Source organism: Semicossyphus pulcher, unplaced genomic scaffold, assembly GCF_022749685.1.
Source record: "Semicossyphus pulcher isolate SPU_LCO1_2020_fin unplaced genomic scaffold, fSemPul1.0.p SCAF_21, whole genome shotgun sequence".
Taxonomy (NCBI): Eukaryota; Metazoa; Chordata; class Actinopteri; order Labriformes; family Labridae; genus Semicossyphus; species Semicossyphus pulcher.
Genome location: NW_027211695.1, coordinates 12,036,445 through 12,059,264, shown reverse-complemented (window position 1 = coordinate 12,059,264; position 22,820 = coordinate 12,036,445). Strand labels below are relative to the sequence as shown.

The 22,820-nt window shown below is 39.0% G+C and overlaps 1 protein-coding gene and 1 long non-coding RNA gene across 2 annotated transcripts; both read left to right on the top strand.

Annotated features, from left to right (window-relative positions):
* The first annotated feature begins 8,515 nt into the window (after positions 1-8,515).
* LOC138600405 (uncharacterized) lies at positions 8,516-10,537 on the top strand. The gene is made up of 3 exons (XR_011308753.1): positions 8,516-8,607; positions 10,304-10,365; positions 10,477-10,537. It is a non-coding gene; the product is annotated as an uncharacterized lncRNA (long non-coding RNA).
* Positions 10,538-13,718: 3,181 nt separating this feature from the next.
* Positions 13,719-19,172, top strand: LOC138600845 (up-regulator of cell proliferation-like). The gene has a single exon (XM_069672369.1). The coding sequence runs from the start codon at positions 13,733-13,735 to the stop codon at positions 18,344-18,346; it is 4,614 nt and encodes a 1,537-aa protein (XP_069528470.1). The 5' UTR covers positions 13,719-13,732; the 3' UTR covers positions 18,347-19,172.
* The last annotated feature ends 3,648 nt before the right edge of the window (positions 19,173-22,820 follow it).

The window sequence follows — 22,820 nt, the reverse complement described above, 5'->3', positions numbered from 1 at the left end:
CAAACCAGGGTTCAAACATGGAACCTTCCAGCTGTTAGACGACATCACTAACCACTGCACCACTGTGCAGCCTGGAAAAAGAACAAACCAAACTAAATATTACTAAATACCTTGCATCTTTTTTCACCCTCACATCCTCTCTATCCTAAGGTGTGAGAACAAAAGGCCTCTCTTGGACTAAGCTTTCCACTGGCTACACTGTGGACGGAAAGATGGGCAGATACATATCTGCTAGTCATTAGTGCATCCTCTCTTTTGTTTCTGATTACTACATTTATGTCTGTGAGTTTTTTAGAGTATCCTTCGTAATTCTGTTCTCAACACCTTTTCTATGCAGCATTTGTTCAGTAATCAAATAGAAAAAGAGAAGCTAGAGCGTAGGCAACGATAAACAAAATGAGTTACTTACTTCTCCAATATTACGATGCCGGCTACAATGTGTTCCTGTGGGCTCAAACAACAGCAACAGCAGCGCATCAGTGCAGTTAGCATTAATACAGCTCTTGAACTTACACTGAGCTACATATAGTTTGACATGGCTTGTAGGTGTAAAACATAACATGCCATAAAACTAATGAAAATGAACTTCATTTCTTTGTGTCTTATTCCCTCCAACTTGGGATACATGGACAGACGTGAGGAAACCACAGGAGGAGAAGGCAGACAGACAACCATTCACGCTCATTTACACACGTTCTGGCAACAAAGAGTCAACAATTGACCTAACCAGTATGTCTTAGACTGGGAGGAAGCTGGAGTACCATGCAAATTCCTCATGGAAAGGTACCTGTCAGGATTTGAACCAGGAATCTTCTTGCTGTGAGGTGACACTTTTAACCACCGCACCATAATGCGAGCAAATTGAGATGCACAGCTAATTCCAACTGTAGGAGTATATTTGTGGATGATGGAGCTGCAAGTGTAACTTCAAGACTCCAATTGTTGAAATAGAGCACTGCACTCAAATAGCACTGCTGTTTAAAATTATAATCAGAAGGACCTCAAACTTTTGAGGCCAACGGGGTTCACAGATACTTTATGTGTCCAAACTGTCTCAGTGCAGATGTGTTAGAGTGTAACATGAAGTGCATGCACGCTGACGATAAAAAGCCAGCATTAATGGAGCCCCGATACCACGATTCACCATGGCAACTACAAACATAAAGAGGTCATCCTACTTCACACCAATGGAGCTAGAAATCCTCATGCGGACGTATGGCGAATACGAAAATGCATTTCGCAAGAAAAGTAACACGGCTGCAGCTGCAAGAGAGAGAAGCAACGCGGGAAGAAATCGCTGCTCGAGTGAATGCATAACTTTGAATTGGTGTATTAATTTAATATTGAATCACGACTGGAATAGAATAGAAGATAAACTTTATATTAATTTAGGTGCAATCCAGCAGGACCAAAACGCACATGGAAGCAGCTAAAAATGAAGTATAAGAACATCATTCAAACAGGTAAGGCTCAGGCAAAATGGGCTCATGTCTGAACCTCCCTTTAACCATATTTTAAATATTAAACAAAGTAAATATCATTCAGTGGCTGTTTTTGTGCCGCTTTATCCCTAACATAATGCCGATTTCACATACATTTCATTAATTAGGCCTTAATACATTTATATTCTGCTCAGCCAACAGAAAGAAGAGAGAGGCCTGACAAACAGGTGGGGGACCAGCACCACCACCTATGACTGCGGCACAGGAGCTGGCCCTGAGCCAGAACACGGGGAGGCCGGTGGCAGAGGGAATCTCTCGGGGGAGCTCATCTGAGCCTGTCACCCCCCAGGACACAAGTGCCATGATAAGATGTAAGAAATAAAGAGTACAGTCTAAACCTGCACTGCATGTTAAGTGTTGTCTCTATAGAAATAAAAATGAATTGATTGATGTAATGGCCATGGTCATTTGTACTAACAGATTGTGATAGGGTTCTCTGCCTTCTCGAGCCCCATCCAATGACAGAACACCTTGCAGCTGTGAGTAGGCTACTCAATACTCCAGAGATTACTAAATAGAAGGGTAAAGTGTTCTAAAACCTAATGCTCATCTCAACAGGAAGAACCTCCGGAAGAAGATGAAGACACCCTCTCTGCTGCCACAGAGAGGCCTACAGAGGTAACACGTTAAAATGATATGTTACTGATATCTAGCGTTATCTTCCCATTCACTGCTCTTTAAGTTCTTGTGTTGAACATTGTGGCATGTAGCCTACATTAAAGTATGAACAGACATTCTTATCCTTTTTAACATGGCTGGGCAGCAGGAGGAGGGTCCATCAGAGTCAACAGCACAGGTGAACACAGTGAGTCACTAAATGCCAGAGGTTAATTCTGCATGACCTGTATGATTTAATTTCATCCTTATGTATTCCCAGTTACCTGTAAAGGAACTGTACAGGAAGCATCTTAAAAAAATAGAAAAAAACAATCAAGAAATAGGTAATAAATGTTAGGTTAGGTAAATGTTAAAGAACTAAAAAACTTGTCTTAAACAGCAAAATGATTGTGGCAGATGACATCTCTGACTGCCCTTCCATCCTACATGTCAGCTGCAGGGATGGGGTCTTCATCAGCCTCTATTTGTAGGGCAGGGTGTTGCTCTCCTCTAATTGTGGCAACATTATGGAGAACAACACATGCCACAATAATGTCACAGGCCCTCTCAGGGGTTACCCTGAGGTGACGTAGGCACTGGAAACGGGCTTTGAACAGGCCTATGGTCATCTCCATCGAGCTCTCGTCCTGCAGTGGGTCACGTTGAAGCGCTGCTGGGGCCTGGCTCAGGGTCAGGGTAAGGGGTCAGCAGTGTTGGCCGGCATGGGTACCCCCTGTCCCCCAGCAGATAGCCGTCAGTGTCCTGTAATGTATAGTGGATACTTTGAGTGTATCAAAGGAGGGGGACAAGTGAATTATATTGAACAAAGCTCTAGGCTACTTACCACGTTCCATTCCAGACAGTGGCTTTGCTGAGGTGCTCCGCATCCCCAATAATATAAAGAAAACTTCCATTAGCAAAAAAACTTAAGACAACACAAAGAATTCGCTCGGATGTAAGTGCATGTCCACGGTGGGTGATATTGGTGATGTGCGGCTGCAGAAGAGTGTGCAAATATCGCAGTGTAAAGAAAAACAGTAACGCTCAAATAAAAAGTGGGCAGGAAATGAAAAGAGGTTTCCCTCATTTCAGGGTTAACAAACCCGGGGTTTTCACTAAACCCACTTTCTGAAACGGACCCCTGCTCTTTTTGTAAAGTGTCCTGAGATAACTTTGATTATGATTTGGCGTTATACAAATAAAATTTGATTGATTGATAATTACAGTCATGTGGTTTTGTTTAAATAGGACAGAATGTTAATTTTTTCTGATATGTGATCGATTACTTTGATTTAGAACCTGTTTGTATTATTTTGTGTGAAGCATCTGATGCAAAACATGAATATTCACGTTAATCATCATTCTAGGACGTTTCAAGAACAATGCATGAAAATAAAACAGCATTCTTATGTGATTATTGTTGTTTAATTCAGAGTTTACACTTTGGTTTAGTTTTTTGTTTCTGATTCCTGATATTTACATTTAAAGGTATTAAAATGATGTTTCACGCTGCATGGTGTGTTATCAACATGTAAACATAACTTACTTCTGTAAACTGATTCATTAAAGATTGTAATCAGCACAGTGACTATAAATGTATTTTAATGTTTTCTTGATCAGTATCACATTATTGTGTAGAATGACTTCCAAAGTAAACAGAAAAATCTTTACTTCATTTATTATGTTCTTGATTTATTCACAAGTCACACAGATCATGTGGCACAGATTCATGAGCAGCAGTTGGATATTTAAAGCTTTAACAGAAAAAGAGTGGTAGTTAATTTTTCTACTACAAACCCACAAACAATAAAAAAAAAAAAAGCAAATGCTGAAGTCAGCAGGGCTCTCTGGTCAGAAATCATGACGCTACAGCAGTGGTTCCCAACCTGGGGTCCTGGCCCCCCTTAGGGGGGCGCCAAAGATCACTGGGGTTGCACGAGGCTTTGTCTGCACTGACATTGTCAAGTTTAGATTTGCACATGTTAAATAAAATCATTAAAAAAGCACTTACTTGATAACAAACGTCTGTTCAACTATTAAAAAATATATTTTTTGTGGCCCTCATTCAAATATAGTAGCTACTTTGTAGGCCACACCTCTGTGAACAAGACTGTGCCCATAAAGGAGCGGGCTAGGAGGGCTCAGCCATTCTTAGATACAAGCAGGGGGGGCTCCAAGGAAAAAAGGTTGGGAACCACTTTGCTGCAGGACGCCCGTGTTATGGCCAATATGACAACAAGACAAAATAAAAAAGAATAATAATAAAACAGCATTTTTTAAAATTACATGAGAAGTGTGCAGTGAATGACATCGTTTTTTTGCAAACTGCAACAAAATCAGTCTCAATATTACACATAAAATATCAATACTGTTATTAAATAATCAATATTTTCAATTGAAGTGAAAAGGGGAAGGTATGAATCTGAGCACTGACCTTCGCAATCAGCCATAATCACAATGTAAATACACAATTAATCACAAACAACTTCTCTTTAAATTATAAACAGAATTTATTGAACAAGCAGCACCAATCAAAATCAATGTCACTTAATCGAAAAAATTACTATCAAACCTATACTAAGAGCAGTTATTTACAAAGCACAAAGCAGAAGCACACGTGTATGTGTTGTTAGGTCGGAAAAATGTTAAAATGTACCCCCTTGAGCACTGTGTTAACACATCTGTAATTATGCCCACAAAACCTACAGAATGAAGTGACCTGTTGAATAGGTGTGATGGTTTGAATCATTAGTCCCGTGTTACGATGGATTAATACATATGAGAGTTTAAGCCAGGTTACTCAGATGGATCATACTAAAGAGCACAAATATTCATGAAGGTTCTTAGGCCTCCGTTTAGAGTGTGAAAGGACCTTGCTACATGTTTGACTGATCACAGACATCCTGTCACAACAGGATGTTGTGGTGAGACTGCTGGCTGCGAATCACTTAGAAATAAAGTTCAAGGTTATGGAGAGAAAAACCACCTCCATATAAGGAGTTTTGGTATCTCTTAGAAAGTAACAGTTAAGGCCGCACCCCGAAACTCAAGAGTTGGAGGCAGAGTAGCTGAGAGCAGGGAGGATCTTTTTTACAGGGTGTGGACCCCGCTGATAGATGTGGGTGATGAGTGGCTGTGGACATGGACTTGTCCCTCCACCAATGACGAGGGAGCGGAAGTCTAAACCGTCGCTTCCCTCCATCAGTTTTAACCAATGATTGAAGCTTAGTTGCTAAGGCTAATTTGCATCACATGCACACACATAGCCATAACCACCAAATGTAATGCTTGCAGACTGCAGTGAGCCAAACAGAAAAGGTCCTTGTACAAGCATCAATTTTCTCAATAAATAGATGTGTTTACTGTACTGAATCGTGGTAGTCCCTTCCTGAAATTTTGAACACGCAACGGTGTGTGTGTGTGTGTGTGTGTGTGTGTGTGTGTGAGAGAGCAAATGAGTGGGGGTGTATAGAGAGAGAGGACAAGATGGCCACGCCCCCACAAAGGTTGTCGCACCAAAATGGCGGAAAGTCTGCATGAGTTGAACAAAGAAAACGGGTGTGGCCTGGCCTAATAAACTACGCAAGATGGTGTGGAAAAAGCCAAGTTTGTGCTCACGCGAACTGTACCTTCAAGGTGTGTGAGTCACAATGGCGGGTGTGAGTGCATGTGTGTGTTTATGCAAAACAAAGCAGCTCGAACTAGCTGCAGTCAGATTCATTAACTGTAACTTTATCACACAGAAACCCAGCGGCTGATCACAAATCATCAGCTGTGGCACTGGACTTTTAACTGACTAAAGGCAGCTTACTGATCTTAGCGTTGTAGTTCATTTAAAACAACAGCAGCAAAACACAAGCATAAATGGGACACTGCAAACTCTTAAAAACTGTCTCTGTTTGATCCGCGTGGAGCTGATTGCGCGCTGGTGCAGTTAAAGTTAACTTGAACAAGAAAAATGACCTCCCACACAACTCAAGTTGCTGTGGAAAGGCTAAAAGGGAAAAAGTACCTCCTCATGCAACTGGTCACACATGGGAAAAGCAACGATATGTGGATTTCACTGGCTTTTATAACCTGCATGAAATCCTGGCTGTGCCACAGGGACCCGCTGGGGTGCTCTTGGCTTTCCTCAAATGAAAGGGGGGAATTTCGCTCTCCCCTTCACTTCCCACTTAGGTGTGAAGGAAGGCGCATTCTGGGATACTGAGTCTTTGTGGTGTTTTAGTACCCTTATGCAGGCTCATCTCCCAAGTAGGCCTCTCCTTTGTTTGAGCCACATAGTGAGGTCCCAACAGCTTCAAACGTGTCATCTCTGCTTATGCTTTCTTAAAATAACGTTATGTCATGGAAGCATCAAGTAAATAGAGGGATACTCAAGGCGGTTACACGCGTCACAATAATTAAAACTCACTACATATAAAATATGAGCCATCTGTGGTGTTTTCACATTAATTGGTCAACTGGAGTTTGGATTAACTTGTGATGTTCTGCTGTGCGGCTGTGGTTGCATAGGCGATCCCAGCCTGTTTTTATGATGCCAGAGCATTAACGTGCACATATGACAAAAAAGTCTCCAGAAGAAACTGTCATGAACTCTCTTGAATTTAGTTTGTACGTTATCTTGCTGCACCAGCTCCCAGTTCTGAATTCCGACTTCTGAGGTAAATGGAACGCACCAAAAGCAGCAAAGTTGTCGAGTCGTTTACTTCCTGGACTAAGCCATGCCCCAAATGACCAGCGGATGTTGGTTTGAATTTGAGATAGAATCGATTGCTCTTCCTTGGTATCCCGGATGTTGTATCTGAATTTTTGCATCAAAATTTTTTAATTAGTATTTTGGGATCTGAATTTCGCCCACCGAATTTGAGCACCTGGATTTCGTAACACTTCATATTAAGGTACACATATTCACTATTAATTAATTGCTTATTAGCATGACCATATTCTACAACTACTGGGCCACTAACTATGGGTTTTCCCTCAATAACCTCCTAATTACTACTTATTAATAGCAAGTAAGGAAGTTGTTGTACATTAATTACCATCTTAATATGCTTTGCTCAGTAAGGGCCTTATAAGGTGGTAGTACCGCAAGAATAGTCATTCTCCCTTAATAACACTTGATAAATATGCATTCTTGTGTAACAAAACACACAATTACAAGTGTTAATAGAGTCCAAATAACTCTAAATTAGGTTTTTCTACATTAGAATATGTTACCCATTCTAAAGTGAGGTCTTGTTCATAACTAATTCACTAGTAGTTTGACACTTATTCACTCCCTATTCTTAAATTGCCTCCTCTTCAAACTTAGTAAATTTGTTGTAGCACACAACTACTGTAACCAACAGACGTGATGGGTTACACCTTGAGAAATCATAGAGGTCTATCTAGATACACAGGTTCCAATCCCATTCAGTGGCAGAAGAACAAAGAACATATCTATTCAAATATTGGTGTACAGGTGACAGACATTTTTGGTGTGTAAAGGATCACACAGATTATTAACCATATATCTATGTATTTATGGAGGAGACATTTCTACTTGTGCTGACTTTGTTCTTCTTCCTTACTTGCTGTTAATAAGCAGTAATTAGGAGGTTATTGAGGGAAAATCATTAGTTAATTGCCTAGTAGTTATATGGTCATACAGAATAAGGTGTTAATAAGTGCTTTATAATGACTAATTAAGGGTCAATATGCTAATAATATGCATGCTAATAAGCAACTTATTAATAGTGAATATGTGTACCTTAATATAAAGTGTTACCGGACTGCTGAGTTTTTACAACCGTCCATGTAAATATTACCTCTTTAAACTTTTCACTTGTATAGTTTCTCGACAAGAAAATGGTTTATTAGATCCTGATATAACGTTAACTTTAAGACGCTGATGTCATGTTATTATTATTATATTATCATTATTATTATTATTATCATTATTATTATTATTATTATAACCATTATAATAGTAAGTGACTGTTCTTGTCAGAAAAGCAACATTAACTTATATTTAGGGGTAAAGCGAGCTGAAGGCTTTAAACCTCAAACAACATTCTGTGGTAAAAGTGCAGCAAAGGAAATGTCACGCATTAAATGCAATCATTTCTACACCAGCAGTATTGGGTTAAATATTTTACCACCATTCCCAGCTTTCCTTCCTGACATGCTGCTATGAAATGATTTGACAGATCTAATAGGCAAACTCAAGGCTACTGGACAAAATGTGTGCTTTTTATGTGAGACGATGTAGGCCTCATGTAGTGTTTGCTTACTGAACTAAACTCATTTCCAGTAAACCACGTGAACCACTGTACCACGTGGTTAACAAACCAAAAGTGAAAGTGTTTTCACCGTGTAGAATAAAAGGGGGAGTGTGCACGAGGAGGACCGCATTGAGGAGAAGTGCGGTGCGGAGCTGTATCTGCAGGACATTTCTGGGTGCAGCTGGATGCTGCCTTGAAAAGAAGTAGCAATGTGTAATGTGAACATCTCTTCTGCAAAGGTGAGTTTTTTTTAATATGCTTTTCTTTTGACATTTTGTCCGGACGTCTGATAGATCCTGCGTGATGTGAACTTTGTACACATTTATTCAAATTCAAATTCATACATGGCAGCTGGAAATCTCAAGAGAGCCAGGTGCTGAATAAGCCACAAAGGAAAAATCTGTTTGAAAACTTATATTATTTTATTATAACTCAACTTATTATATTATGGATGTTTAAACTCAGGGGTGGTGCAGCGACTTGACGCCCCGCACTGTAAATGGTTAAAAAATCTTGCAACACAGTTATCTTGATTTTAAGATTCGACATTGCAATAAAGATCGAGCTTACTATAATGTGCTGGTATATGAAGACATTGCGGGGCCTTAACACTAGTATAAGCGGGTCTGGGGGACATGCAACACTGAATATCCACTGCTATATTTTTTATAAAGCGCTCTGTTTTGATGCAATTTTATCTACTCTTTATTTACACTTAAATTAATCACTGAAATTACAAAAATAAGTATGCCTTAACTGTTATCATTTAGCATTTATTGACTGGAGTTGGAAAAAGGTGAAATTAATTTGTTAACATCAGATTATTGTGATTGTCGCGGCTTCCTTCACTCAATGTTTTGTTTCTATTAACCTGCTTTAGGCGCCTTTAGATAGACTTTTCCACACGCGTTATCTTTCAAATTATTTGGCTTGCTCTGCTCACTCATTGATGACTTTGTTGGCTTGTCAGGCTGGTTCATGTCGGATGGCTCGTTGGGTAAATCAAATTAAATCAAAGTCGTTCCAACACACATTCAACAACAAAAAAAGGCCTTTACAACAGTCAAACCAACCAAATTAAGAGGGCAAAACTCAAATAAAATGATAAGCAAACTTAGATGATCTTCCCTTAAGTTTAACAGTTAAACATAAGCTGTACGGTTGAGAACTGTCTCTCGTCGGCGTCTTCCAGCCTCCAACTGCACACAGCTGTCTCGTATGAATCCGCTGGAGCACCATGGGAATTGTAGTCCTATAGCTTTCTACGGCCTGCAGGGGTCACCAGTGGGTGGCAATATTCTTTTCACAAAAACAAAAACTGTCTGTAACAGTGATATTAAAATATTTTTCTTCATTCATAGAAACAATTACACATTCTTATTGTAGAACATACAATCATATATGTACATCAAAACAAAAATCAACAATGATTGAGAAGATTGCCTACTACTCTATTAAAAGATCAAGTTCGAGTTTTTCCACCTGGACCTAAACACTCAGACATCTCTCCTCTCCTGTCCTCTTGTTCATATGTCAGGAAGTGCTCAGTGAGTGAGTGGTCGAGGAAGCAACATCTGTTTCCTCACACACGTAACTTTATTGTGCTGCAGCTCTAAACTGGGATAGTCAAATGGCTGTGATCACTATTCAATCAATCTGACTTGGGCAATAGGTTTTCATCAATGATTTCTTGTGTGTGTGTGTATGTGTGTGTGTGTGTGTGTGTGTGTGTGTGAATTTCAATTTTTTGATCAACAAGCAAATTCCTTGGGTTGAGTTTTTTTTTTAAGTTAGCATAAGCCTAATTGTGTATTTTTTATTGTTATTTGTTAAGAAAATAATGTTGTAGGCTCCGTGTTATAAACTGGTATAAACTTTATCAAAAGTTGAAGTTGTTTTTGAAGGGATAAAAATCTTGTCTCTTATTACTTTCAGTGAGAAGCTGATTCAAGAATTTAGCAGAAGTTTGGAGTGACTGAGACCCACCAACAATGGAGGTAAACCACTTGTTTGTACAACTCCTAAAGACACATCTAATACAATTGAAACACTGCCCTATGACATAATGTGTATTGGATAATGAGTCTATATTACATTACTTTTTTTAGGAAGTTGAAGAAAATCCACCGACACCATGTACCGACAGCAAGGATGACTGTCAACAGAGAGGTAAAGGTCAGCTTTATGCACTCTATTATTCAGCATTAAGGCTGTTTTGTGTGACGCTTTTGATATGCTTTTTCACAGCCTTAAGCGTATGGTGCTTTATTTCCTCTAAGGAGGCTTTTTATAGGAATGCAAAATTGACTCCTGCTGTTCGTAAAAATATTGCATGCGGACAGAACAGCAAAAGTAAACAGTCAGCAAGAGGCATAAGCTCATACATTGGTATGATAACACTGATAATCCTTATTTCACATGAAGCATAAATGCATCAATAAAGCAGCAGAAAACTCTAATTGTCAGCCCATCCCAAGGAAGATGTTAAAATGCAAAAATCAAATACAAAAATATAAATACATAACAAAAGTGTTGAAGTTCAGTTGTGTCCAAAACCCCTTAAAAGCAATGAGTCAAAACAAATAAACAAAAACAACTCCCAAAGGGGCAAAAGAGCAAAATCCTTAAAAAGACCTCAAGCCCAGAAAGTACCTAAAAGAGAGATCAAGAGCAAAGAGCCCCAGGTCCTCTTTACCTTACATTTCAAACCTTTTACATTTGGTTGCTTCCTTGATGCATAACATACTAAGTTAATAAAATCAGAACCATAAGATACTATCTGTTGTACTTTTTAACTGTTCATTGAACTATTACATACAGTACAAGACACACCCAAGATGTTCTTTTTGTAAGGGTGAAAATAGAAACAACTTCCTTTAGGTGCATAACAGCATAACGTACTGGAGAGGAAGCAGGGACCAGGGACAGGTTTCAGACTTCCTGTCTTTTTAGCTGTGCATGCACAAGCAGAAGGTCAGCTTTAGGTCAGTTTTGTCTGACAATTAATCCAACACATTGTGTAACTTCATATTATTTTAAATTGTACTATAACAAATTAATGTTAAAGATAGAGATTGGGTGGAATAGATAGTTTCTGCATCAGTAAAAACTGCTGCTTGGATACAGCCACATTCTCTTTGAGTCTGATATTGAAAGGTGTTGTGGCAAAAAGTTCCACAAACTCTCTTATCTGCAACATAATTTCAATCTCCAATAGATCATAAAACATGGTTGAAAAACTCTTAAAAATATGTAATAAACTGGGTTGAAAATCTCTTAAAAATAGGTTATAAAACTTGGTTAAAAAACTCTTAAAAATATAATCAAAGTCTTCAAAAACTCAGACAAGCAAACTCTAGAGACTGGCAGAATCTGATGCAAAAAGAGTTTATTCCCGTATAAATACAAAGAAACAAACCCGAGTCCATCCGGATGAGACTGCCCACGGGTCAGCCGCTCGGGTCTTATATACTCTAAACCCCTCCCTCGCTGGGCTTCAGCGTGCCCCAACACCTGTTGGAGCCCCACCCCCCCCCCCTCGCTCTGGCTCTCTTCCCTCAGTCGGTTTTCTCTCAGTTTTGCCCGACCCATTTTCAACTTTTCCGGCCAATTAGGCACGTTCATGCACTGTACAACAGATAAGGGAGGGGCTCGGGGGGACACCTGTTTTTCTTGGCCAGCTGCCAACCCTGCACCTGGCTTTTATACTGAGTCCAGTGAGTTTCTTGGCTTAGGATTCTATTTTTACAGTTTTAACACTTTAGATTATAAAAACTTATTATAAAACATTAGAATATAAAACCTTAACTATAAAACATTTGACTGTGAGCCTCAACTATAAAACATTTGATTGTAAAACTTTAACTTTAAGGCTTTACACTTTAGAAAAGTTAACTTTAAGACATTTTAACTATAAAAACTTTAACTTTAAGGCCTTAGACTATAGGAAAGTTAACTTTAAGGCATTTTAACTATAAAAACTTTAACTTTAAGGCCTTAGACTATAGGAAAGTTAACTTTAAGACATTTTAACTATAAAAACTTTAACTTTAAGGCCTTAGACTATAGGAAAGTTAACTTTAAGGCATTTTAACTATAAAAACTTTAACTTTAAGGCATTAAAACCTTTAATTTATAAAACTTTTGATTATATAACTTCAACTCTAAAACATTTGATTATAAAGTTTCAAAATGTTTTCCAACAAAGGCTCTTTTCTCGTCCTGCACGCCCAGCGTTTATATATTTTATATTACCAAACTACCTGCTGGGGATTAGTCTTAAAGGAGTATAACCTTTAACTGTAATGAAATATTACTCGACTATCCTTTGAGTGAACATTTCACAGGTTGAATTCCATGAACTGCTGTCTATCACTGTGGAGTGTAAATTAAAAATGTTTGTTGGTCGTTAGAAGTTACACGTTTCTCATATCTATCTCTATCTCATTATTATTGTTGGTGACCCTACTCTTTATCACCCATACCTTTAAACGTAACAAAGTTTAAATTGGAACAAAGTCCAAAGAAAGTTTAAAAGTAAGTTGCCCTCTACCACAGTTAAACCTTTAGAAACATGTGTCTGCTGGATAAAATCTAATAATATCTACCAATAAAAAATAAGCATCCCAACCGTCTCAACTCCCTTAGAAACTCTCTTAAGGCCGTCAAATTCTGGATTTCACAAAACTTTCTTCAGTTTAAGGAGCACAAAATTATTTTCTAGTTTTTGGGCAGCAAAATGCCACCATGATTTGCAAGGCCCTTTTATTTGTTCCATAGTCCAGGCCCAGGACAACAGGTGACTGTGCCTTCTCTGTAGAGGCACTTGTACTATGGAACAGCCTGCCAGAGGAAATAAAAAGTTTTATCTTTTAAATCTCTTCTAAAAACACACTTTTATAAACAGGCTTACATAAATCATCTTTTAGTTTCCTTTTCTGATATTATTATTATTATTATTATTATTATTGTTGTTAAACAATATACAGCTTGTTATATTAAACCAACATTATCATGCGTAGTAAAGTGCATACAAATGGGTACATTCTGAACAGACTTTTTTTCATTATTGTAAAATATTTTCCAACAAAATACATAAAACAACAAATACAACACAAATTATTTTTACGATTTTTTTTATTTGCTTCAGCTTGAAGTCAAAGGTAGGATGCAAGATTGTGCATTGTGTAGCATTACCTGATAATTCAGCAAACATGCATGCATTTATTCTATGTGTTAATGAACATGGATTAATGTTGAATCCAATACCAAGGATTAACACACGTGTTACTTTCCACAGAGGCACAACTGGAGCGTCTGTTGGAGGATCTGGGTTTGCAGCACCACTACAAAGAGAAGCTATCCATGAGCACAATACTTCAGATTGATAAGAAGACCATTACTGATGAACGTACCAAGTGTAACTCAGACCTTCCATGGTATTTTCTAAAGAAACTGATGATGGTTAATGTGAAAGCTAGGAATGTAAAATTTACATGTGAATCAAGTTGTGATGCTGCAGCAGGTGGATCAGTTTCAGATTCAGATATTGATGATCTTCTTAATAGTCTGGATACAGATGACATAAACCCCCTTGACATAATCACTGCTCTTTTTCTGTGTTCTGATGGTTTTGTACAGCAAGAATTGGCACTCAAAATGTCCATGTGTCAGTTTTCTGTGCCTCTGCTGCTTCCTAATTGTGACACAAAGCAGTGCACACTAATGCTTTGGGCCATGAGAGACATCGTTAAAAACTGCAGACCTTTGTCACTTTCAGAATCCAAGGGCTTCATTGAAGACAGAATTGTTGTCTCTAAACTTCCAATGGTTTCTTTTGTGAGACTGGGTGAGTGCTCCTTGTCCAAGTCAGAGATGCTCAACAAGCTTCTGAGCAATTCTCAGCAGTACCATGATACCTTCATTCATCGTAATATGGAAAATGGTAAATGTCCAAGACGAATATCCAATGGATTGACTGAACTTTCCTGGTACCTACCTTGTGGGAACAAAAACATGGATATCTTCAGTGAGCCAGTAGCTGTAGCTAACCTTCGTGGGGACATTGCTTCATTTGAAACACAATTTACTTTTTTGTGTCAGACATCTGCAGCAGTTTTTGTGTTCTTTGATCATTTGGACTCTGAGTGCAAGCTGCTCACAAACCAACACCACAAGGCACAGATCTTCTTGGTAGGTGACCATCAAAGCCAACACTTCAGTATTGATGCTCTGAAAAAGGTGGCAAACAAGTTGAACCTGAAGAAAAGCCACATCCTTCTGAAGACTAAGCAAATGAATGATGCAGACTTTGTCAAAAAACTGCGTGAAAAAGTCAAAGATGTAGTTGAGAACTCAGAGATGAAGATGCAAATTGAGCAGATGGCTGACTTTGCCTATGAACTGGGAATCTGGGTTGATGAAGACTGTCAGGAATGCCAGACTGCCAAGAAACATGCAGATGCCATCACTTCAAAGATTCAAGATATCCTCAAATACAAAGAAGATCAGCTACCTTTGCAAGGGAAAATATGGAAGGAACTGACTTGCTTAGAGAAGGAAGAGTTTCGGCTTAAAAATCTTGGGTCAGAAAACATAGAAATGTACAAAAGTGATCTTCAGAAACAGAAAGCAAAACTGAGAGAACAACAGAACTCTTATGACATGTCGAATGCAATGACATGTTTCATCAACGCATTATCAGCACCAGGGACAGAGAGGTGTTATTTCCTGAAATGGATGCGATTGAACCTCGATAATCTGTCTCGAGAGAAACTGTCTATCCTCAGGGAGGCTTACAAAACCAAAAACAAAAACAAAAACAAAAATTCTGAAAACAAAGAGGAAATCAAAGAAATTGACAGACAACTTTCAAACAGCTCACTTGGAATTGAACACTTCTTCCGTGAAATGGGTCAGATCTATGAAGCTTCAGTTTCCCTTCCAGAAACAAATCTGTCACGTCAACAATTACAGCATCTGCCCAAACTGTGTGCAGAGCTGCTGCTTGATGGATTTCCTCTTGAGCTTGTAGATGGTGATGCATCTAACATACCTCTCAGATGGGTGAGTGATGTTCTGTCGCAGCTCAATGATTTGGTGACTCCCAAGAGCAAGATATTGGTAGTGACTGTTCTCGGAGTTCAGAGTACAGGGAAGTCTACTCTCCTCAACACCATGTTTGGAGTACAGTTTGCAGTCAGCAGTGGTCGATGCACTCGAGGTGCCTTCATGTTGCTCATCAAAGTCAATGAAGACATCAAAAAAGAACTCAAATGTGACTTCATCATAATCATCGACACCGAGGGCTTAAAGTCACCAGAGCTCGCAAAACTAGACAACAGCTATGAACACGACAACGAGCTTGCAACACTCGTTGTGGGGTTGAGTGACATCACCATCATCAATATTGCAATGGAGAATTCAACAGAAATGAAGGACATCCTACAGATAGTCGTGCATGCATTTCTCAGGATGAAAGAGGTGGGGAAAAAACCTAAATGTCAGTTTGTTCACCAGAATGTGGCAGATGTATCAGCCCCTGAGAAGAACCTACGAGAAAGGGAAATGCTCTTGCAGCAGCTAAATGAGATGACCCAGGCAGCAGCCAAAATGGAAAATAAGGTGCAGAACAAGAGCTTCACTGATGTCATGGAGTACAATCCAGACACTGGGAACTGGTACATTCCAGGTCTCTGGAATGGAGTGCCACCAATGGCACCAGTTAATGCAGGATACAGCGAGGCTGTTTATGAGCTCAAGAAGAACATCATTAAAGTTTTGGAAAATTGTGAGACATCTGCTAATGACATCTTGGCGTTTACAGAGTGGATCACAAGCCTGTGGAATGCTGTCAAGCACGAAAACTTCATCTTCAGCTTCAGAAACAGCCTGGTGGCTGATGCATACATGAGGCTGTGTACAGAATTCAACAAATGGGAATGGGAATTCAAAAAAGAAATGTACTCCTGGACAAAAACAGCAGAAACAAAGATTTCTAACTTTGGCAGAGTGAAATCTAAGGTGTCAGACATTGGACAATTTCTCACAGACCTGAAAAGTGAAGCATGCTCAGTGCTGTCTAAATGGGAGAAAACGCTTCTTGATAATCTGGCAAAGTACTTCAAGCAAACAGATGGTCATGTCTATCTAGTTGAAGCATACAGAGAGGACTTTGCAAACAGTGCAAAGAGCCTTCGTAAAGAAATGGAAAGCTCTGTACATAACCAGCTCACAGTAGCAACAGACGTCAGAAGGGGAATGACAGAACTTGATAGAATCAAGGTTAACCACACAAAAGAATTACAAGAGAGAGTACGTGCATTGATTGAAGAATGCCGTAAAAATAAGGTCAACATGACAGACAAAAAGTTGGACCAAGAATTTGACAAGATGTGGAATAAAATGGTGAAGGAACAAGTCCTTTACAAACAAGAGGCCACAGATGTCATGGCAAGTGTTAGCTACTACCTAAAAAGAAATCTGGATCGCAAGGGGAGTCTTGCATGTGAGCTGTTAAGTCAAAAACAACTGCAAGATTGTGGATTGACGCCTTTCAAATACTCAGTTGAAGGATTTCTCAACAACGTAAAGCACAAAGTCAGCAAGTTCTTCTTTAAAGACCATGTGAAGGCGCCACAAAACATAGCCGAAGATGTCATAATGGATTACAAACAGTTTGTGAAAGAAAAAGTGGAAAGTAAAAACAATTACCACGACACTTTCATCCAGGAGATCCTACACAGGATTGATGAGAGGCTGAAAAACATCCAGGATGTTAAAAAAGACATTGTTTTTGAGGTGTCTCTGAAACAGCACATCTGTGGAGCTGCAGCCAGAGAATTTCAGAAAATGCATGAAGATTTCATTCAAATGAATGATCCCTACAGATGTCTCAATCAAAACAAAGAGAGGTTCCGTGTCAACTTCAAGGATGAGTTCAGTGAGCGAGACCAGTGCCAGAAGAAGGCAGCAGAATTCACTGAGAGCTGCTTGAGGCCTGCTGTGGAACACTTTGTCAACTGTTCCCTTGGTCCTGATATCATTGGTGAACTGAAAACAAGGTTCCAGTTCAGCACACGAATGTTCTTCCAGTATTCAGTTTTACTGGATTTGCTTTCAAAGGATAACTTTGAGGACTACCTGACTTATATCGGCTCATATGAGCGTTATGTCAGGAGGTGGATACTTGACGAAATGTTAAAACTCTTGTCGAATGAGTCTTTATCAAAGTTTGAGGATCAACATCTCAGGTCAAGTATCAACAGCATAAATGATGCAATACGCAAAGCTCAAGCAAAAGAAGGTGGCAACCTGCAGAAACTGATTGAAGACATCCGTCAGGAACTTGGTGAGAAACTGGTCATTTCTGAGGATGCTCTCAGTCCTTTCATGATCCTGAACAATGTCAACACGAAAGAGTTTGCTCAGCTTCTCACTGTGTCTGTGAAGGACATGGCAAAAGCTGTTAGAGAGCAGTTTAAAAATACAGATAATGAAAAGAAAGTTGCAAATCTTGATGTCAAGCCTCAGAACGAGCTTTTCAAAAACCTCATTGGATGTGGTAAACAGTGTCCATTCTGCAAAGCACCCTGTGAGGCAGGAGCAAAAGAACATAAGGAGCACTTCACTTCAGTACATCGACCAGAGGGTCTGGGAAGATTCAGATGGGACGGAACAGAAAAACTTGTCATTGACCTATGCACTTCCTTGGTGAACAGCGACTGTAGGTTCCGCAGCAATGCCACAAATGATAAATGGCACCCTTACAAGGAGTACACCAAAATTTTCCCAGACTGGCGAATTGCACCAGATAAAAGCCTTCAGGATTCAGACTACTGGAAATACGTACTGACAAGGTTCAACTCCAAGTTTGCTGAAATGTATAATGCAAAGCCTGCTGATATTCCTGACACTTGGAAAGGTATCACCAAACAACAAGCAGAAGAGAGTCTCAAAAGGTCATTTAATGTCAAGTGAGATAATACAAACTTTCCCCTGACTTACCTTGAGTGCACAGAGGTGCACATCCTCCTTTCATGGCTCTTTTGATCTTAGATACTTCTTTGACAAGAAGAGAACCACAAGAAGTCACATGCTGTCAAATGAAAAAGCTGAAGATATTATCAGTACAGAGAGATATTGTACAACTAATGCTTACAATAAGGAAATATATACATTTAACATTGATTTAACTGCGACTGAATTAAACGTGTATTAAAATGTTTTTGTTTTAACTGTTTTTGTTGACCAGGACTGTTTTTGGAGTCAACACACATGTAAGGACACATTACAGTCACACTAAATGTTTTCAGTTTGTTTCAATGTGGATTAGAATGATTTTGTGTGACCAATGAATGCTGTAATGTTGTAGCTGAAAAGATAGACAAACTGAATGAATGTAACAAAGTGACCCAAAAGAGTTTTATACTTTAATCAAATCAATTAAGATCTGCTTTCTTTCATTTACTGCTTTTTGAAGTGTGCAGTAACTAATCTTTGACAGTTTTATTGTTTCAGTCTTTGTGTGATATTGTCTATCTTTAAAACACATTAAGTACAGTAGGATGTGCAGTGTTTTCACTGTTTGTTTATATGTCTGAAGGATGCAAAGTCATACAATTACATTCATGTGGTTTTGTTTAAATAGGACAGAATGTTCATTTTTTCTGATATGTGATCGATTACTTTGATTTAGAACCTGTTTGTATTATTTTGTGTGAAGAATCTGATGCAAAACATGAATATTCATATTAATCATCATTCCTGGACGTTTAAGAACAATGCATGAAAATAAAACAGCATTCTTATGTTATTATTATTGTTTAATTCAGAGTTTACACTTTGGTTTAGTTTTTTGTTTCTGATTCCTGATATTTACATTTAAAGGTATTAAAATGACGTTTCACGCTGCATGGTGTGTATCAACATGTAAACACAACTTACTTCTGTAAACTGATTTATTAAAGATTGTAATCAGCACAGTGACTTTAAATGTCTTTTAATGTTTTCTTGATCAGTATCACATTATTGTGTAGAATGACTTCTAAAGTAAACAGAAAAATCATTACTTCATTTATTTATGGTTTAGTTTTACTATCTGATTAGTTTAGAGGTCCTGACCCTGGATCACTTGTCAGTCCCTTACAGCACCCTTACAGTAGTTAGCTGGCCTATGCTGGCTATTATCATTGCTTTTAACTGCTGAGATGTTTCCATGAATACTCTTAAAGCTTTAATTTCAAGATTTAACTTTAAGATTGGTTAATTTTTCTCCTGCAAACCCACAAACAGTGAGCTAAATGATAGCAAATGCTTAGACAGCATATAGGGCTCTCGGGTCGGAAATCATGATGCTGCAAGATCATGATAGAGAAAACAAAAAAGGATAAACAGAAACGTGATAATTACAAATATTTTTACACTTATTTTCTTTTACCTAGAAATAAATAAAAGATTTAAATGTCTTCTAGCTGCATGTCTGTTTCTGTCCAACCACCAGGTTTGTTGTTTTTCTTCAGTCTCGGGCAGAAAGCAGTGAATCTGTCACAAGGGCGCCCTCAAGTGGAAGCTTATAAAATAAACAAGGAAAAAGAACAAACCAAACTAAATAAAACTAAATACCTATCTTTTGTCACCCTCACAGCGTTTTTATCCACAGGTGTAAGAAAAAAAGTTAGCATTAACACAGCCCTCCCCTCTAAAATATACTCTTGTCTTTTTTTAAAGCACAGACAGTCACAGTCACAGTTTTATAGTGTCAATGTGCAAAAATGTGCTTATATCATGTTTTTAAGGTGAACTGTAAGCGGTTAGCTGCTCATAGAGGACTTCTACCCAAACGGCTGCTTTGGTTGTGGAACCTAAAAAAAAAAGTCAAACATTATGTCTCCAGTTAATTTGTCTTTTTCTAGTTCATTCCCACCAAGCCCAGATTAGTATTATCAGGTTTTCAGACTTTCTCTGAAATGGACCTGCAGATCATTTAAAGTTGATTAATGTTAGGAAGAAATACAAAATTTTTTAACAGCACTTGCACTGGTTCCTTCAACGACGGCTGAAAGTAACAATTATGATTTGTCTCCTAATCAACTGATAAAACCAAATAAAATGTAAGTACATAGTAAAGAATTTCCTGTCTCTTCCAAAAAAAACCAAAATATATTGAGTTTAATGTCCCATAATACAAAGAAAAGTGTTAGGTTGGTGTTTTTTGTTGGACTCTGGTTTTTGGTCTGCTCTGCTCTCCCTTTTTTCTCCCTCCCCTTTCTCTTCTCCTCTCCTGTAGTGCTGGTGTGTGACAGGGGGCGTGGCTGGCTTCACCTGCAGCAGGCAGACAAGGCACACCTGATCTCTATCCTCAGCTTAAGCTTGGCTTCGACTTCTCTTCGACGCCAGATAATTCCAATTTCTTTGGTAGAGCTGACACTTGTGGTGAAGTATATTCTCTTTAGTATTTTTTGATTGTGTTTTCCTGACTCGTATTTTTCCGTGTTGGCAGGTTATGGTGAGTTGCCTGCCTGCCTGCCTTTTTGCGTGCTCTGTGCCTGAGCGTTTCCATGTGCTCGGTCCTCGGCGAGTCAACGCAAGCCAGCCAGCCTCCCATCGCCACTGCTTGCTCTGAACATTTTTTTGTGTAAATCTGTTAATAAATCTTTTTGTATTTTTCACCGGTGTCCCGTCTCTGCTTTGGGGTCCAAACGGTACCAGGCCGTAACAAAAAGCACCAGATACTTACAATTTAAAAACTTAGTCCGGCCTTTGGTTTAATGCAGAAAAAACAGTCAGTGTGTAGCAGGGCTGGCTCTGGCCATTTTGGTGCTGAGGAGAGACTTGGATTTGGTGCCCCCTCCCAAATATGAGCATCACCTTATTATCTGGTGATAAGTTGCCATAAGTCTTAGTGATAGCTAAATAGTTTACCATGCCTCGTTTGTAGGTGTAAAACATTACATGTCACAAAATTATACCCTCTTATGGTCAAATAGCAGTTTGTGTCACACAGTGCCATTTTTTTGTTTTGCATGTCCTTATGCAAAACAGTTATCCATTACAGAGCTAATTTGTTGATTTGTTGTCTTTGTACAATGTGGGGCCCTGGTAGGAGATCTGGGGGGCCTCCCCTGGGAACATTTTCGATAAACAACCTCTATTTTGATGCATTTTTACACATTCTTGACACCTTAGTAACATTCACTGTTCACATCTAAATCAGAGAACATTTTAAAAATGTACCTTAAAAAACGTGTTTACTTAAGAACTGCTACATTCAAAGACTAGAGCTGGTTAAACTGGTTAAGCTAAACCTAAACTAGGCGACCGCCTTTATCACAGGCAAAGAGTTTGAAGATGTAACATCTGCTAAATTGTATCACTTTGCTGATTCAAACACAGTGTTTTAAGAGTAAGTGGATGGCTGAATAGGGCAGCCATGTGTAAAGAATCAAATCATACTGGAAAGTTCTTCACATTTCTGACATCATTATTGGACCCATACATGATGAATAGAACAGTGTGGTCCTACCGAAGTTATCTACACAGCAGCAAAGATTTGGATTCCAGGAGTTAGTGTGGCTCTAAGGAAATGTGAAACGTGCTCCAGGGTGCCACTAGATGGCAGGCTTACCTCAGGATGGAGTGTCTCTTGACAAACCGTCACTTGGAATAAACATTTTGGACTGTTTGCGGTAAAGCGTGGATTGAAGAGTTATTGAGTTCTCTCTCACATTCAGGGGCATGAGTTTTGTTTAACATTGGAGAGGAGACACAGAGTGAGCTGGAGGTTTGGGCGGTCCTCCCCCAGGCAAACACTGTATTTCATGTATTCTGGTGACTGTTTATTCACCAATGATCTGCAGAATAAACCAACATGTTTTTGAACATTAAAATAACCAGATTTAAGTATCTCTCATTTTTTTTTCAATGAGTATATACACTCACCGGCCACTTTATTAGGTACACCTGAAAAATCTAATGTAATCCAAAAGACCAGCTCAGCCTTAAGATTTGCTTTTATGTTGCCTGTTATGTACAGGCTTTTTTCTAAGCTGTCATAGAGGTGTTCATTCAATGATATTTCAGCGTCATGGTCATAACTGGCGGTTGGGCTGTACTGAGCTGCATTATATTCAGAGGTGTTCCTAATACTCCGGCCCCCTCATGTATGTAAATAGGGAGGACAAAAAATGAAAGACACATCTCAATATAATTTAGTTCAGTACATTTCTGTTTACTCACAAAACTTGCAGAGACCGGAAAAGCAGCCACTTAGCTCCGCCTACGCTCTCTGGCAGACCAACCACTGCTGGGTGATGGAAAACGCGTCACAACCGGGCGCCACTTTAGTCCCTGAAATTAGCATCAGACACCCAGTCTGTAATAATACTATATACTGCAAATGCAAAAGCTTTCATCAGTGGGCCATAGGCTCAGTCACCATTGTGTTACCTCATTC